The following is a 17470-nucleotide window of genomic DNA, read 5'->3' on the forward strand; positions in this document are numbered from 1 at the left end:
TGATTGATTGATTGATTGAAATAATTCCCGGGCGCGGCACTGCTGCTGCCCACTGCTCCCCTCACCTCCCAGGGGGTGATCAAGGGTGATGGGTCAAATGCAGAGAATAATTTCGCCACACCTAGTGTCTGTGTGACAATCATTGGTACTTTAACTTTTAACAGTGGCTTACACTTGCATCGTGTCCAATATTTTCACAAAGATAAAATAAGTCATATTTTTGGTTCGTTTAATAGTTAAAACAAATTTAAATGATTGCAATCAGTTGATAAAACATTGTCCTTTTGCAATTATATAAGCTTTTTACAAACATCTACTACTCTGCTAGCATGTCAGCAGACTGGGGTAGATCCTGCTGAAATCCTATGTATTGAATGAATACAGAATCCTTTTGAATCGGAAAAATATCGTTTTTGAATCGAGAATCGCGTTGAATTGAAAAAATCGATTTATACTCGAATCATGACCCCCAAGAATCGATATTGAATCAAATCGTGGGACACCCAAAGATTCGCAGCCCTATTGTCCAGCCATTTGCTTGAATGTAATCGTGGATTTAGATTTGTTTATGTGCTCTACAAAATGAGAAGTGTGAGATACTTCTCCTGTTCGGTCTCTTCAGATTAATGATGGCAGGGACGTCTTGGAGTGGAGCTATTTCTGGTTCATCAAAAGCTGATCTGATGGTTTTCATTGCAGGCATGGGAGCGCGGGGATCAGGAGCAAACTGTCTCAACCCATTAAACCTGGCTGTGGTCCTCATCAGTGCCGTGGCCTGTTTCATCTGGTGATGTCTAGTCAGGACCTTCAACACTTCATTCCTTCCCAGCGGTCCCTTGAGTGAGCCTGTCCCCATGTTACCCCTCCATCGGAGGGCCCAGGGGACGGCGGTAGGACTTGGGGTTCTCCAAAGGCCAAAATATTCAAAGGGGGTTGTTATCGGTAAAGACTTCGTGACGAGGATGTAATGATTTGAGTGCATGATACCGTACAATATAGTTACAAGTGCCACCATGCTTTTTGCATTTTCGAGGTTAATGTCGTCGAAATGACTTCTTCTTTATATCTGGTAACAATGCCAATGCCTTAAAATCAATTTTACACATTCATTCCATACAAAATTAAGAAATATTGAAATGGTATATTCCTAAAGGGGATCATTATCACAATTTCAAAAGGGTTAAAAACAATAAAAATCAGTTCCCAGTGGCTTGTTGTATTTTTTAAAAATGTTTTCAAAATTTTACCGGTCCCGGAATGTCCCTAAAAAAAAGCTTTAAAGTGCCTTATTTTCGCTCTCTTGAAGCCACTTTTGATTTTCCTGTGACGTCATACAGTGCTGCCAATGTAAACAAACACAGCAAGATATAGCGACATTAGCTCGGATTCAGACTCGGATTTCAGCGGTTTAAGCGATTCAACAGATTACGCATGTATTGAAACGGATGGTTGGAGTATGAAAATATTGAAGAAGAAACTGAAGCTATTGAGCGCATAGCTATTGACGCTATTCATAGCCATAGCATGGCCGAATAGCTGCGCTAGCATCGCCGGTAAAATGTGCGGACCAAACGATCAGGACTTTCGCATCTTGTGACACTGGAGCAACTTAAATCCGTCGATTGATAAGTGTTTTTTTGTGGGTGGAAGGAAACATAATATAGTTTCAAATGTACATACAATCATAGCCTAAATAGCATGTTAGCATCGATTAGCTGGCAGTCACACCGCGACCAAATATGTCTGATTAGTACATTAGTCAACAACATCAACAAAACTCACCTTTGTGATTTCGCTGACTTCATCGTTGCAAATGCATCTGCAGGTTATCCATACATCTCTGTGCCATGTCTGTCTTAGCATCGCCGGTAAAATGTGCAGACACTCCGGCACATTCAACGGGGGTCTGGCGGCAGATTTCTTGCCACTTTGGCATCTTCGGGCCAGTGGTGCAACTTGAATCCCTCCCTGTTAGTGTTATTACACCCTCCGACAACACACCGACGAGGCATGACGTCTCCAAGGTTCCAAAAAAATAGTTGAAAAAACGGAAACTAACAGAGCTGAGACCCGGTGTTTGTAATGTGTTTGAGAAAATGAAAATGGCGGCTTTCTTACCTAGGCAACGTCACGTACTGACGTCATCGCTTCAAGAGGGCTAAATAGAAAGGCGTTTAATTCGCCAAAATTAACCCATTTAGAGTTCGGAAATCGGTTAAAAAAATATACGGTCTTTTTTCTGCAACATCAAGGTATATATTGACGCTTACATAGGTCTGGTGATAATGTTCCCCTTTAAGGTCAACCGCTCTGTGGAAAGATGATCCAATCGTCCCTTCTGCTCTTTGTTAACCATCTCAAACGTGAAGTTTCTCTTACCAAATGTGTTACAGTAAATTCTGTCACATCAGCTGTTTGGCCAAACAAATCCAATTTGCAATCCTAGTAATCCCAGTGATTGACTTGTGAGCATCAGGTCTTTTCGACCAATACAGTGATGTCTCTCCATCTTCCCCCCTTAAATAATAAATGGCCATCACTCTCGGTTTTATCAGTCTCGTGAAAAGATTGTTTTTCATGGAGAAGAGATGCGTGCAACACTTCCATGTCGAACAGATCCCATGTGTATTGTTCGTCTTTTTACATGAATATGGCCTGTGCTCTGAATCTCACGACTATTACCAAATAGTGTACTCTGCAGATGATCCCCTGGTCCAGTGCACAGAGGACTACATCAGTGATAGTGCCTTCGCCGGAGTGCAAACATAGTTGATTTTGGGGGGTTTTCCAGACATCCGTAACATAAATTACTGTTTTTTTTTGCCTGTGTTTCAAAATTCGACTCAAATGACAGAAAGCCCTGTGGGAGAATGCCAATAACGATCCATCCCCATAGATGAGTAAATATGTATTGAAATAATTAAACCTTCCTAAGGCTTTTTTGATTGATTGAGACTTTTATTAGTAGATTGCACAGTACAGTACATAATCCGTAAAATTGACCACTAAATGGTAACACCCCAATACGTTTTTTAACTTCCTTAAGTCAGGGCTGAATCCCAATTTACTCTTGCCCCTCACCCTCGAATCAGATCTCGTGGTGAAAAACACGGCCTAAGAAATGAGACGCCACTAGTCGTACACTATTCGTCAATACTAGGGATGCACCGAATAATCGGTAACCGAATATATTCGGCCATATATGGCAAAAAAAGCCACATTCGGCCTTTCGGTGGAATGAGTTAAAAACAAGGCCGAATAGTGGCGTGTGACGCAATTTTTTGACGCGGTGACGCAATCAACCAACGTGCAGTGACGTTGGGATATGTTGTGTACCTGTATAAGTGTATGAGGTTACAAGCACACACTTATTGAGATTTAGTGGGGCCTCTGTTTACATTATTAGCCTGTTGTGTAGGCTACCTGTATAAGTGTATGAGGTTACAAGCACACACTTATTGAGATTTACTTGAGCCTTCTGTTTACATTATTAGCATATCTACTGTGGCTAAGCAGACTTTTGCCAACAGGACAATAATTCATTCAGTCAGTGAGGGAAGGGTTCCTAAGACTATCAGTCGATTGATTGATTTTCCACTACATAGCAGTCCGGGCCCACTCAAATAATAGCACTGATTTTAATCTTGTTCAATAAATATATATATAATCTACCGTATTTTCCGGACCATAGGGCGCACTGCCAATGAATGGTCTATTTTTGATCTCTTTTCATAGATAAGGTGCACCGGATTATAGGGCGCATTAAAGGAGTCATATTATTAGGGACGGCGTGGCGCAGTGAAAGAGTGGCCGTGCGCAACCCGAGGGTCACTGGTTCAAATCCCACCTAGAACCATCCTCGTCACGTCCGTTGTGTCCTGAGCAAGACACTTCACCCTTGCTCCTGATGGGTGCTGGTTGGCGCCTTGCATGGCAGCTCCCTCCATCAGTGTGTGAATGGGTAAATGTGGAAGTAGTGTCAAAGCGCTTTGAGTACCTTGAAGGTAGAAAAGCGCTATACAAGTACAACCCATTTATTTGTTGTGGGTTTATCCACTTTAATGCACTTTTTTTTTTTTTTGGAATGCATGTTTTGTTTGAAGGCCTAATATAAATGAACAACTTTGTGCTTTTTTTGAAAAGCAAAGGCTACTGGAATATTTAAAAAATGTCAATATTCAATAAAAAAATACTGTATTTGAAAAACATGTCTAAATATTTATTCTAGGCTATTTATGCAATGTTAAAAAAATTGTGAAAAACTGCATTCATTATTCGGTATTCGGCCTTCGGCCGAGCGTTTAAATTTTATTCGGCTTTGGCTTCGGCCACAAATTTTCATTTTGGTGCATCCCTAGTCAATACGCTATAAAAAAGTGAATAGTATTCAGAAGCTAAATTATGTAGAGCTGTTGCGTTAGCTAAGTCATTCTGATGAGTGACTTTAAAACCAAAAAAAAAACATTCTAAACATGGTTTATTCTTAGATTAGATTTGCTCTGTTATCAGTCATGAGTTCCAATGTCATTTTTCTTTATTTAACCAGGTAAAGACTTGTTGAGATTAAAATCTATTTCTCAAAAGCGACCTGACAAAGGTCATTGGTAAGGTTAAAACACTGATGACATCTATTAAACAGACAAGAAGCAAGGAACCATGCAGAGACAGAGTTCAATTTAGCTCATGAGAACGCATGAAGCTGCACACTTAGTCACAGTCTCGCCCTACGCTCTTTGGTCCAGGTCCCGCGTCTCTCTACTTATTCAGGAGTTCCCCAGTCTACGTCACTGAGACAACCTCTAAAAGGAGTGGTCACATATATTATGCCAAGCAGGTCCAGTACGCACAATACGTGACAGAATGTGCTGGGGCCTTGTGATTTCGCCTTGTCTCTGCTTCGCCTGCGTGCTGTCATCTTATCTGCAATTAGGTCCTTGTTGTCTCTGCTTCGTCTGCGTGCTGTCGTCTTATCTGCGTTGAGGTCGTTTGTTGTCCTTGGCTGTTAGAGGGTTAAAACACAGATAGCATCTGCGGCTGAGGCCACCCCTCAGACAAGAAGCGTTTGTCCTTGCACAGATAGAAAAAGTACAGCTTAAGCACAATAGCTGCCTCTCAGGTTTTACTCACATTTGCTTTATTTTATTTAGACTCTGCTTTAAGAAACAGTTGAAGCCAATAATATCAAATTAATACTAAATGTTAAAACGGTATCAAAAAAACGTCACTGAAAACTTGTCCTTCGGACAGGAGTGTTTGCAAATGTTCTCGTCATCTTTCGTAAAATCTTGCACTTTCTGTTACGGTGGGGTTTACGCAGCTTGCTGCGCGGTTCGTTCTCCCGGGATGCAAAACGGACGACTCCGGACAGGACTTACAGGTAGGAACCTATTTTAATGTTCAAAAAACTCTGAGGAGGTACGAAACAAAAATCATCGGACGGAACAAGGTGCCGGTAGCACTTGAAACTGGATACTTAGCGGGGGGTTGGGAGGCAAGCACCTTACGTAACAGTGGCGTGAAGCAAACAAAGAAGCCAGGACGAGTGACTGGCAAAGGCAGGCTTAAATAATGTCAGCAAACAGGTGAGCGTCCGGAACAACAGAGGCAGGTGAAAATAATACGTAACTATGGTGACTAAACAAACTCAGGAGGTGCACAAACAGGAACCAAAGGAGTCCAAAACAAACAGAAGACTCACAAATTGAATTTTTTATTAGTAGATTGCCCAGTTAAGGACATATTCCGTACAATTTCTCAACTAAAACATGATCCGGACAACGGATCATGACACTTTCTCCCTTCTTGATTTCCACTAGAGGAAATTCTGAATAAACTTGTATCCTTTTTGCGATTCAAACTGTTCCGACAGAAAAAAAAAATAAAATGCAAGAATAGGACATTTTTCTTCGCGAAAGGTAAAATGCCGCCCGGAACGCTTTGACGGCAGACGCCCGCTGAGCCTCGCATAGTTGACGTGCAAAACCGAGGGCGAAAGACTGGTGTAAAATTTGGATTCAGCCTGAATCTTGTTTTTTTAAAAGTTACAAAACCTGTCATTTCCCAGAATGTTGGGTACAATTAATAAAAATGATGGTATGCAATGTCTGGGTCATTGAAGGAAATGTACAGAGTAAAAAGTCGGTCCAAAAAATGGAGTAAAAAGCATGGTTGGCATTTTAACATCAACCTCAGACTAGACTGAATAGTGAGGAAAGAAGATGAGGGAGCTTCATTGCCCCCCACCCTCCGGTTGACCCCCCCACCCTCCGGTTGACCCCCCCTTCATCACGTGGATGAGCCTTTCAAAAGTAAGAGCTGCGGTGTGATTACTGCAGACACGATAGCGCCCATACGGATGTGGAACCACGGGGCCAACTGCTACACATTACCGTGCCTTTGCTGAACACATGGAACCATGGGGGCTGTGCACATCAGCTGGGAGGCTATCATCATCCGCAGTTTTGCACTCTCCCGCCTCTCAAAGTCGAAAGCACAAGCAACCGATCCAAGGTGACTGCATGTCCTCACTCCGCCATCTGAACAGGTGGGCAGACCTCAGAGGCCTCGTAAAAAAAAAAAAAGGCTGGCATAATCACGATGTCCTGTCTGCTACATGACTTGTTTCATTAAACGATGCAAACTCTATGATGAAACTAACGCAGACTCGTCAATGGGATTTGGGTTTTTCGGTCCTCCTATTCTCATATTTCAGTTCACTGATTGACTGTCGGCCTCCTTCCTTCTACTCATGTTGTTGTGTTACATTCAATGATGTCTGTCACTATTTCACGATCTAGCCAAAGTGATGTTTTCTTTGTTTGTTTTTTTTTTACTTTAGTATCTGTTGTAGTGAAGTGCTTTATAGTGATTTGAAAAAAACGGGAGTTCATTTTCAAACATGCCTGTGAATATTCTCATTCATCCAGGTCATTGAAATCGATCGTATCTGGACATTTTGGGTTTGTTTTAGAACAGTGGTCCCCACAGAAACATTACCGTATTTTTCGGACTATAAGTCGCAGTTTTTTTCATAGTTTAGCCGGGGGTGCGACTATGTGTGAAATTGTTCAACACATTACCGTAAAATATCAAATCATAGTATTTATCTCATTCACATACGAGACTAGACATATAACATTTCATTGGATTTAGCTTCACGGTGGAAGAGGGGTTAGTGCGTCTGCCTCACAATACGAAGGTCCTGCAGTCCTGGGTTCAAATCCAGGCTCAGGATCTTTCTGTGTGGAGTTTGCATGTTCTCCCCGTGAATGCATGGGTTCCTTCCGGGTACGCCGGCTTCCTCCCACCTCCAAAGACATGCACCTGGGGATAGGTTGATTGGCAACACTAAATTGTTACATTCAATGATGTCTGTCACTATTTCACGATCTAGCCAAAGTGATGTTTTCTTTGTTTTTTTTTTTTTTTACTTTAGTATCTGTTGTAGTGAAGTGCTTTATAGTGATTTGAAAAAAACGGGAGTTCATTTTCAAACATGCCTGTGAATATTCTCATTCATCCAGGTCATTGAAATCGATCGTATCTGGACATTTTGGGTTTTGTTTTAGAACAGTGGTCCCCACGGAAACATTACCGTATTTTTCGGACTATAAGTCGCAGTTTTTTTCATAGTTTGGCCAGGGGTGCGACTATCTGTGAAATTGTTAACACATTAACGTAAAATATCAAATCATATCATTTATCTCATTCACGTATGAGACTAGACGTATAAGATTTAATCGGATTTAGCGATTAGGAGTGACAGATTGTTTGGTAAACATATAGCATGTTCTATATGTTATAGTTATTTGGATGACTCTTACCATAATATGTTACGTTAATTGGTAATTTATGCGTCATATAACGTACGCTTATTCAGCCTGTTGTTCGCTATTCTTTATTTATTTTAAATTGCCTTTCAAATGTCTATTCTTGGTGTTGGGTTTTATCAAATACATTTCCCCCCAAAAAATGCGACTTATACTCCAGTGCGACTTATATATGTTTTTTTCCTTCTTTATCATGCATTTTCGGCAGGTGCGATTTATACTCCGAAAAATACGGTATCTAATTCATAAACGACCGTGTTTTCTCAGACTTAACTTTCGCCTGTCCCACTAAACACACCAATAGGCTTGTTAATAGATGTATATTACAACTCCATTGTAGTTCTAATGGGACAATGCACATCAATGTTTATATAACATTGTAATGCGCCAGACTGTGGACAAAGGCTGATTTGCACGAAGAAAGCCGGTCCGTGAATATAATGCATACATTAAACCCGTCCCTGGTGGAAAAAAGGTTGGGGAACACTGTCTTAGAAGACGTTTGGCTTCGCATCCCATGCTCACAGACTCGTATAGAACAATGATAGTCTGAGCATCCAAAGTGTTTATTCTCTCCAGCCGGGATATTCAACTGAATTGTTTTGGGGACTACATTTACAGAAGGACCAAGGGGCCAGACTTCTCCCTTCCCTGTTAGTCTTATTTTATATATTCCGGAGAACCAGCATCTTCTTCAGTGGACAATTGATTGTTTTCTATTCATTTTGTCAGTATCAGAGCACTCTGCTGCGTTTAAAAAAAGTAATCAAAGAAAGATAATCTCTGGGGATCTTAAAAATCCGCCTGCAAAAACTGTGAGTCTCTTACAAGTTAAAGTTAAAGTACCACTAAAGGTCACACACACACACTAGGTGTGGTGAAATTACCCTCTGCATTTGACCCATCCCCTTGTTCCACCCTCTGGGAGGTGAGGGGAGCAGTGAGCGTTGGCCGGGCTCGGGAATCATTTTGGTGATTTAACCCCCAATGACAACCCTTGATGCTGAGGTGATTGGTGGTCCCATTTTTATAGTCTTTGGTTTGAACTCTCGACCTACCAATCTCAGGGCGGATACTCTAACCACAAGGCCACTGAGCAGACTAAAGTTAAAGTACCACTGATAGTCACACACACTAGGTGTGGTGAAATTACCCTCTGCATTTGACCCATCCCCTTGTTCCACCCTCTGGGAGGTGAGGTGAGGGGAGCAGTGAGCGTTGGCCGGGCTCGGGAATCATTTTGGTGATTTAACCCCCAATGACAACCCTTGATGCTGAGGTAATTGGTGGTCCCATTTTTATAGTCTTTGTTTTGAACTCTCGACCTACCAATCTCAGGGCGGACACTCTAACCAGAAGGCCACTGAGCAGGTTCAAAAAACAGGTTTTTTGAACAGAACTCCAGTTAAATAGCCCAAATGAGAGCATCTAAAATTCATCATTGAGGAACACGGCTAGTATAGTGAAGATTTTGAACATTTGACTACATCCGAAGTAAACAAGCTATGTCAACACATTGGTTACATAAACCATATTACAATTTAAATGTATTTGGGATATCCCCTTGAGATGTAGAATCTCCTTTTCAAGGCGGTGTCTACATAAATACATAAAACATACAATACAATAAAACACCACAAACAATCCAAAAAGTAAAGGACTTAATTGAGATCCTTGAGGAATGCCTCAGTTATGTAAATCAGAAATTTGGACCCCAGTGCTTAATCAATTAATCAATTTTTATTTATAAGTCCCCAAATCACAAGGGTCTCAAAGGGCTGCACAAGCCACAACGACATCATCTGTTTAGATCCCACATCAAGTGTTCTGAGGCATTGTCAATGCAAAGATCTGGCAATGTGTTCCCAGCGGTCCAAGTTCCTCTACACAACAGGAACAATCTAGCGTTTTTAGGAATTTGCTGTAAAAATGTTTGTTTTCCCTGATTCCGAATTGAACTCAGGGTTCGGCATGGTGTCATCTGGAAGTCTGTGAGCATGAAGTGACTAAGCCTGCTCGATTGAGAGGCAAAACGTCTAAGACAATCCGAACAGTCTCGTAGCAATCGATTAAATGTCCTGAGATTGTTTAAACAACACAACTAAACGATTACTGTCCTGGTCACACCAGTATTTTTTAAACAACCGTGGTATACTTTTTGAAAAGAAATTGCAGCTACCATTTGTTATCAGTTACAGTTCTTCATAAGGTGGTAAAAAATCGGTTCAGATCTTCTCGTTCAATGCTGGACATCACTGACATAATATCCTTTAGCAATTGCCCTATCTTGACCGACGTATACAGTCTTATTGCTCTGGCCTTGGTGTGTTATCGATTACACTGGGGAACATCAAATCTTGTGCCTGAGATATTAGACCTTTTTTTTCCGGTAAATTGAAAATATGCTATCAGATTTCCTCGATCAGTTTAGATTACCGATTTGTGATATAACCCCACACTGTTGCAAAGAACAGATCTTGCACAGGGAATGATGTATACATATATATCTTTTTTAAATACATTGTGATTTTTGTATTATTTTTGTCCAATCACAACATAGAAAATGCTGAACACGAATGCTATACTTTGGTATATGCTGTTCATAAACAGGTATAAACTCCTACCACATTTATTTTGTAGTTGTTCCCCAGTGTTACCAGAAATGTGTTCGTATGCTTGGATGTAATTGCTTACTATTGTTTAGGCTCATAGGTTTTTATGATTGCTGTTTTGATTGATAAATGTTCACATCGGCCATCTTAAGATGCCAACAACACCCACTGGGAGCCATGGGATAACGTATTAACATATTTTACTGATCATCCGATCGGAGCTCAAGTTATTATTGTATAGTTTTATGTTAGAGGCAAGAAAATACCATTTTAACACCTCAAGTGTTCCCTTAGCAACAATGTTTTTTTCTGTCTATTCATTTTTAAAACAAATAAAAATGCTGTGTTTTAGTTTGTAGTACATAAAGTTTGCAGTAGGACTTACATCAGTAGACTATTCCACACATCGATAAACAATGTATTGATCAGACAAAGCAGCTTGTTTTTCAAAGGATGACCCGTTCAAAGTGACGTCTGTGGTTGTTTCTTGAAAGTGTGTTTCCAACCGTGTAAATAAATACCTTGAGTATATTTTTCAAACATGGCCACCCAAGACGAACTTAATGCTCGGATATCGTGGGCTGTCCACTCCAGCCTAATACTGCTGTATTAATCGATGATCTCTGTGAGATACTGACGTGTAGAGTCGGATTTTCACATTGAAAAGTAACTGTTTTGTCTTGTATACTAAAATTGTGCATGTTAATCATTGTTTGTGGATTTGTGTTGGATTTTTCTAAAATAAAAATGGTTTATTCCAGACATTGTTCTCTTTGCCTGCCTGTACTGAACGCATCACGCACCACACTTCTTCCGAATAATAGTACTCGTCATGCCCACTCATGAATTTTTGTTCAATATTCTGTAGACAGGTTCTATTGTTGGTGACAGAATAGCTCAGTACCTAAATTGATAGTCAAAGAATGTGTGACTTGGAGATGAGCTATAGCATGGGTGTCAAACTCTGGCCCGCAATACTCATACTCGTCAAGCCTCTTAATTTTCCCGGGAGACTCCCAAAGTTCAGAGACCCTCCCGAATTTCTCCCGATTTCCACCCGGACAATAATACTGAGGGGCGGGCCGTAAAAGCACTGCTTTTGGCTTCCTCGACATGTCGCCATGTCCGCTTTTCGTCCATAAAAACAGCGTGCCGGCCCACTCACATAATATATGCGGCTCACACACGCACACAAGTGTATGCAAGGCATACTTGGTCAACAGCCATACAGGTCACACTGAGGGTGGCCGTATGAACAAGGTTAACACTGATAGATAGATAGATAGATAGATAGATAGATAGATAGATAGATAGATAGATAGATAGATAGATAGATAGATAGATAGATAGATAGATGGATAGTACTTTATTGATTCCTTCAGGAGAGTTCCTTCAGGGAATTTAAAATTCCAGCAGCAGTGTACAGTGTTGAGAACAATTTAAATAAAAGTAAAAAGTAAATAATGAGGGTTTAAATGGAAACAAAATAGAGAAATATTACAATAAGAATAAAAAACTAAAAAGCAACAATGGGAATACAAATATAACAGTAAAATAAGAACATAACAAGACAAAGTAGGCAGTAGTGACCATGTTATGAAAACGTATTGCACTGTTATTGTTTTGCATCCCCCTGTCATCCTTGTACCCCCCGCCCCCCGCCCCAAAGAGGAGTTGTACAGTCTAATGGCGTGTGGGACAAAGGAGTTCTTGAGTCTATTAGTCCTGCACTTGGGATGAAGCAGTCTAGAACTGAACAGGCTCCTCTGGCTACCGATAACGCTATGCAGAGGGTGACTGGCACTGTTGTGGTGACACTGTTACAAATATGCGCCACACTGTGAACCCACAGCAAACAAGAACGACAAACACATTTTGGGAGAATATCCGCACCGTAACACAATATAAACACAACCGGACAAATACCCAGAACCCTTTGCATCACTAACTGACCCAGGACGCTACAATATACACCCCCGCTACCACCAAACCCCGCCTCAACTCAAAAAAAGGCATTAAATTTGTGTTTTTATTTTATTTGATATGCCATTGATATGTTTTAATTATTATTATTTGAAACTGGATTTGGTATGTCACTATAAAGTTATATAAGCCTTGCTTGTTCAATAGTCAATGCAAAACTTGTTTGGGTCCCTATTAAAGGGTTAATTTGTTCAACCTCGGCCCGCGGCTTTGTTCAGTTTTAAATTTTGGCCCAGTCTGTATTTGAGTTTGACACCACTGGGCTATAGGCAGCCATGTCTACATAAACAACAGTTGGATTAAAACGTCTTTGAGAGTGTGACTACAAATATTGTTGGAATTAAGCCAAGGGCCGCACGGCAAAAATGCCCTTTGAGTTGATCAAGTGTAAACAAGGAATTGTTTGTTTTCGTGGACATTTCCGGTCTTCCGTGTCTGCGTCTTCTGATTGTCTAGTTTTTTTAAGAAAACATCTGTAAATATGTCTACCTGCATCCTATTTTCTGACTTGAATATGAAACAAATCACCATCTTCATTACCGCCGTCAGTATTTTAAATTCCAAAACATACAAAATGAAAATGTGTTTGGAATGAAAGGACAAACATTTATGTCATGTTTGATAGTAAAGTGCGGACCTCAACTTAGAACTATGTCAAGGATGTGGAATTTGAAAGGAAATCAGTCTTTGAGAGAAAAGTAGACAATACTTTGTGGACAGAACATTGTTTTCAATAACAATATCCATCCATCCATCATCTTCCGCTTATCCGAGGTCGGGTCGCAGAGGCAACAGCCTAAGCAGGGAAGCCCAGACTTCCCTCTCACCAGCCACTTCGTCTAGCTCTTCCCGGGGGATCCCGAGGCGTTCCCAGTCTTCCCAACGTGTCCTGGGTCTTCCCCGTGGTCTCCTACCGGCTGGACGTGCCCTAAACACCTCCCTCGGGAGGCGTTCGGGTGGCATCCTGACCAGATGCCCGAACCACCTCATCTGGCTCCTCTCCATGTGGAGGAGCAGCGGCTTTACGTTGAGTTCCTCCCGGATGGCAGAGCTTCTCACCCTATCTGGCTTCCTGTGCACTTAAGATGTGACTTTAAGGTTTTACTACTTACGTATAAAATACTACACGGTCTAGCTCCAGCCTATCTTGCCGATTGTATTGTACCATATGTCCCGGCAAGAAATCTGCGTTCAAAAGACTCCGGCTTATTAGTGATTCCTAGAGCTCAAAAAAAGTCTGCGGGCTATAGAGCGTTTTCCGTTCGGGCTCCAGTACTCTGGAATGCCCTCCCGGTAACAGTTCGAGATGCTACCTCAGTAGAAGCATTTAAGTCTCATCTTAAAACTCATCTGTATACTCTAGCCTTTAAATAGACCTCCTTTTTAGACCAGTTGATCTGCCGCTTCTTTTCTTTCTCCTATGTCCCCCCCTCCCTTGTGGAGGGGGTCCGGTCCGATGACCATGGATGAAGTACTGACTGTCCAGAGTCGAGACCCAGGATGGACCGCTCGTCGGGACCCAGGATGGACCGCTCGCCTGTATCGGTTGGGGACATCTCTACGCTGCTGATCCGCTTGAGATGGTTTCCTGTGGACGGGACTCTCACTGCTGTCTTGGAGCCACTATGGATTGAACTTTCACAGTATCATGTTAGACCCGCTCGACATCCATTGCTTTCGGTCCCCTAGAGGGGGGGGGGTTGCCCACATCTGAGGTCCTCTCCAAGGTTTCTCATAGTCAGCATTGTCACTGGCGTCCCACTGAATGTGAATTCTCCCTGCCCACTGGGTGTGAGTTTTCCTTGCCCTTTTGTGGGTTCTTCCGAGGATGTTGTAGTCGTAATGATTTGTGCAGTCCTTTGAGACATTTGTGATTTGGGGCTATATAAATAAACATTGATTGATTGATGATTGATGATCTCTAAGGGAGAGCCCCGCCACACGGCGGAGGAAACTCATTTGGGCCGCTTGTACCCGTGATCTTATCCTTTCGGTCATGACCCAAAGCTCATGACCATAGGTGAGGATGGGAACGTAGATCGATCGGTAAATTGAGAGCTTTGCCTTCCGGCTCAGCTCCTTCTTCCCCACAACAGATCGATACAACGTCCGCATTACTGAAGACGCCGCACCGATCCGCCTGTCGATCTCACGATCCACTCTTCCCCCACTCGTGAACAAGACTCCTAGGTACTTGAAGTCCTCCACTTGGGGCAGGGTCCTCCTCCCCAACCCGGAGATGGCACTCCAACATTTTAAAAGTATTTAATAAAACTATTCTTAATATTGTCCATGAGACTGGAGCTAGAGTTCACTAATTGGAAGGGTGCCTCTTTTAATGGCTACAAGGTAAATGACATGGAAGGAAAGACTGGAAATTAATCACAAGGGTTTTATTAATGAGCCAGCTTTCTTTCCCTGAGAAGCCAGAGAACAATGCAAGAAGGAGTAATCAGTTCCAAGCTCTATTCATCGCTATCCAGTAAAGACATTCAGAGGCAAGACTCACGTAAAATAGAATACCCGGACACATGGATCATATCAGCAATTAGGACCTTTTTAAGAGCTGAGCTGGCCCAGGTGAAATTCAGGATTGTACCCAGTTTTTTGTAACATTTCATGCAGCTTCTTCTTTTTTATCGATCAGCGGTTAGAGTAAATAGTTAAGACAAGCATATTTATGACAGTGATTACCACCAAAATCTGCCCAACGTTACGATTTTCTATGCAGTCAATGATCACTAACATTAGTAGCTAACTTTGCCAAATCGCTACCATCAGCGAACAACAAACATAAGCTAGAAATACATTCGGAGAACACAGAAATCTGCTCGGCCCAATCTACCAATATTAAAGATTCATGTCCCCAACCGAGCGGTCCATCCTGGGTCCCGACTCCGGACAGCCAGTACTTCATCCATGGCCACCGGACCTGTGCCTCCCCCTTCCCCCCTCCACAAGGGAGAGGGGGACAGAGAAGAAAAAGAAAAGAAACGGCAAATAAACTCATCTAAAAAGGGGGTCTATTTAAAGGCTAGAGTATTCAAATGAGTTTTAAGATGAGACTTAAATGCTTCTACTGAGGTAGCATCTCGAACTGTTACCGGGAGGGCATTCCAGAGTACTGGAGCCCGAACGGAAAACGCTCTATAGCCCGCAGACTTTTTTTTGGGCTTTGGGAATCACTAATAAGCCGGAGTCCTTTGAACGCAGATTTCTTGCCGGGACATATGGTACAATACAATCGGCAAGATAGGATGGAGCTAGACCGTGTAGTATTTTATACGTAAGTAGTAAAACCTTAAAGGGGAAAATTATCACAATTTCAAAATGGTTAAAAAGAATAAAAATCCATTCCCAGTGGCTTGTTGTATTTTTTGAAGTTTTTTTAAAAATTTTACCGTTCCCGGAATATCCCTAAAAAAAGCTTTAAAGTGCCTTATTTTCACTCTCTCGGAGCCACTATTCATTTCCCTGTGACGTCACACAGTGCTGCCAATGTAAACAAACAATGGGAATACCACAGCAAGATATAGCGACATTAGCTCGGATTCAGACTCGGATTTCAGCGGTTTAAGTGATTCAACAGATTATGCATGTTTTGAAACGAATGGTTGGAGTATGAAAGTATTGAAGAAGAAACTGAAGCTATTGAGCAAATAGCTATTGACGCTATTCATAGCCATAGCATGGCCGAATAGCTGCATTAGCAACGCCGGTAAAATGTGCGGACCAAACGATCAGGTCTTTCGCATCTTGTGAAAATGGAGCAACCTAAATCCGTCGATTGGTAAGTGTTTTTTTCGAATTAAATGTGGGTGGAAGGAAACGTAATATAGTTGCAAATGCATCTGCAGGTTATCCATACATCTCTGTGCCATGTCTGCTTTAGCACCGCCGGTAAATAGCATGTTAGCATCGATTAGCATAGCATGTTAGCATCAATTAGCTGGCAGTCAACATCAACAAAACTCACCTTTGTGATTTCGTTGACTTTATAGTTGCAAATGCATCTGCAGGTTATCCATACATCTCTGTACCATGTCTGCTTTAGCACCGCCGGTAAATAGCATGTTAGCATTGATTAGCATAGCATGTTAGCATCGATTAGCTGGCAGTCAACATCAACAAAACTCACCTTTGTGATTTCGTTGACTTTATAGTTGCAAATGCATCTGCAGGTTATCCATACATCTCTGTACCATGTCTGCTTTAGCACCGCCGGTAAATAGCATGTTAGCATCGATTAGCATAGCATGTTAGCATCGATTAGCTGACAGTCACGCCGCAACCAAATATGTCTGATTATCACACAAGTCAACAACATCAACAAAACTCACCTTTGTGAATTCATTGACTTTATAGTTGCAAATGCATCTGCAGGTTATCCATACATCTCTGTGCCATGTCTGCTTTAGCACCGCCGGTAAATAGCATGTTAGCATCGATTAGCATAGCATGGTAGCCTCGATTAGCTGACAGTCACGCCGCAACCAAATATGTCTGATTAGCACACAAGTCAACAACATCAACAAAACTCACCTTTGTGATTTCGTTGACTTTATCGTTGCAAATGCATCTGCAGGTTATCCATACATCTCTGTGCCATGTCTGTCATCGCCAGTAAAATGTGCAGAAACTCCGGCACATTCAATGGGGGTCCGGCGGCAGATTTCTTGCCACTTTCGCATCTTCGGTGCAACTTGAATCCCTCCCTATTAGTGTTGTTACACCCTCCGACAACACACCGACGAGGCATGATGTCTCCAAGGTTCCAAAAAATAGTCGAAAAAACGAAAAATAACGGAGCTGAGACCCGGTGTTTGCAATGTGTTGAAAATGAAAATGGCGGCTGTATTACCTCGGTGACCTCTCGTTCTGACGTCATCGCCAAAAGAGCCATAAACAGAAAGGCGTTTAATTCGCCAAAATTCACCCATTTAGATTTCGGAAATCGGTTAAAAAAATATACGGTCTTTTTTCCGCACCATCAATGTATATATTGACGCTTACATAGGTCTGGTGATAATGTTCCCCTTTAAAGTC

At 41.8% G+C, this 17470-nt stretch overlaps 1 protein-coding gene across 1 annotated transcript in view; it reads left to right on the forward strand.

The window, feature by feature from the left end:
- The window catches only part of LOC133535178 (contactin-3-like), a 262937-nt gene extending 251743 nt beyond the window's left edge, over window positions 1-11194 (forward strand). The window contains exon 23 of the mRNA XM_061874750.1: window positions 700-11194. Within this exon, the coding sequence (XP_061730734.1) occupies window positions 700-791 (92 nt within the window). The 3' untranslated portion in view covers window positions 792-11194. The remainder of the gene's footprint in view (window positions 1-699) is intronic.
- The last annotated feature ends 6276 nt before the right edge of the window (window positions 11195-17470 follow it).

This window comes from Nerophis ophidion, linkage group LG16, assembly GCF_033978795.1.
Source record: "Nerophis ophidion isolate RoL-2023_Sa linkage group LG16, RoL_Noph_v1.0, whole genome shotgun sequence".
NCBI lineage: Eukaryota > Metazoa > Chordata > Actinopteri > Syngnathiformes > Syngnathidae > Nerophis > Nerophis ophidion.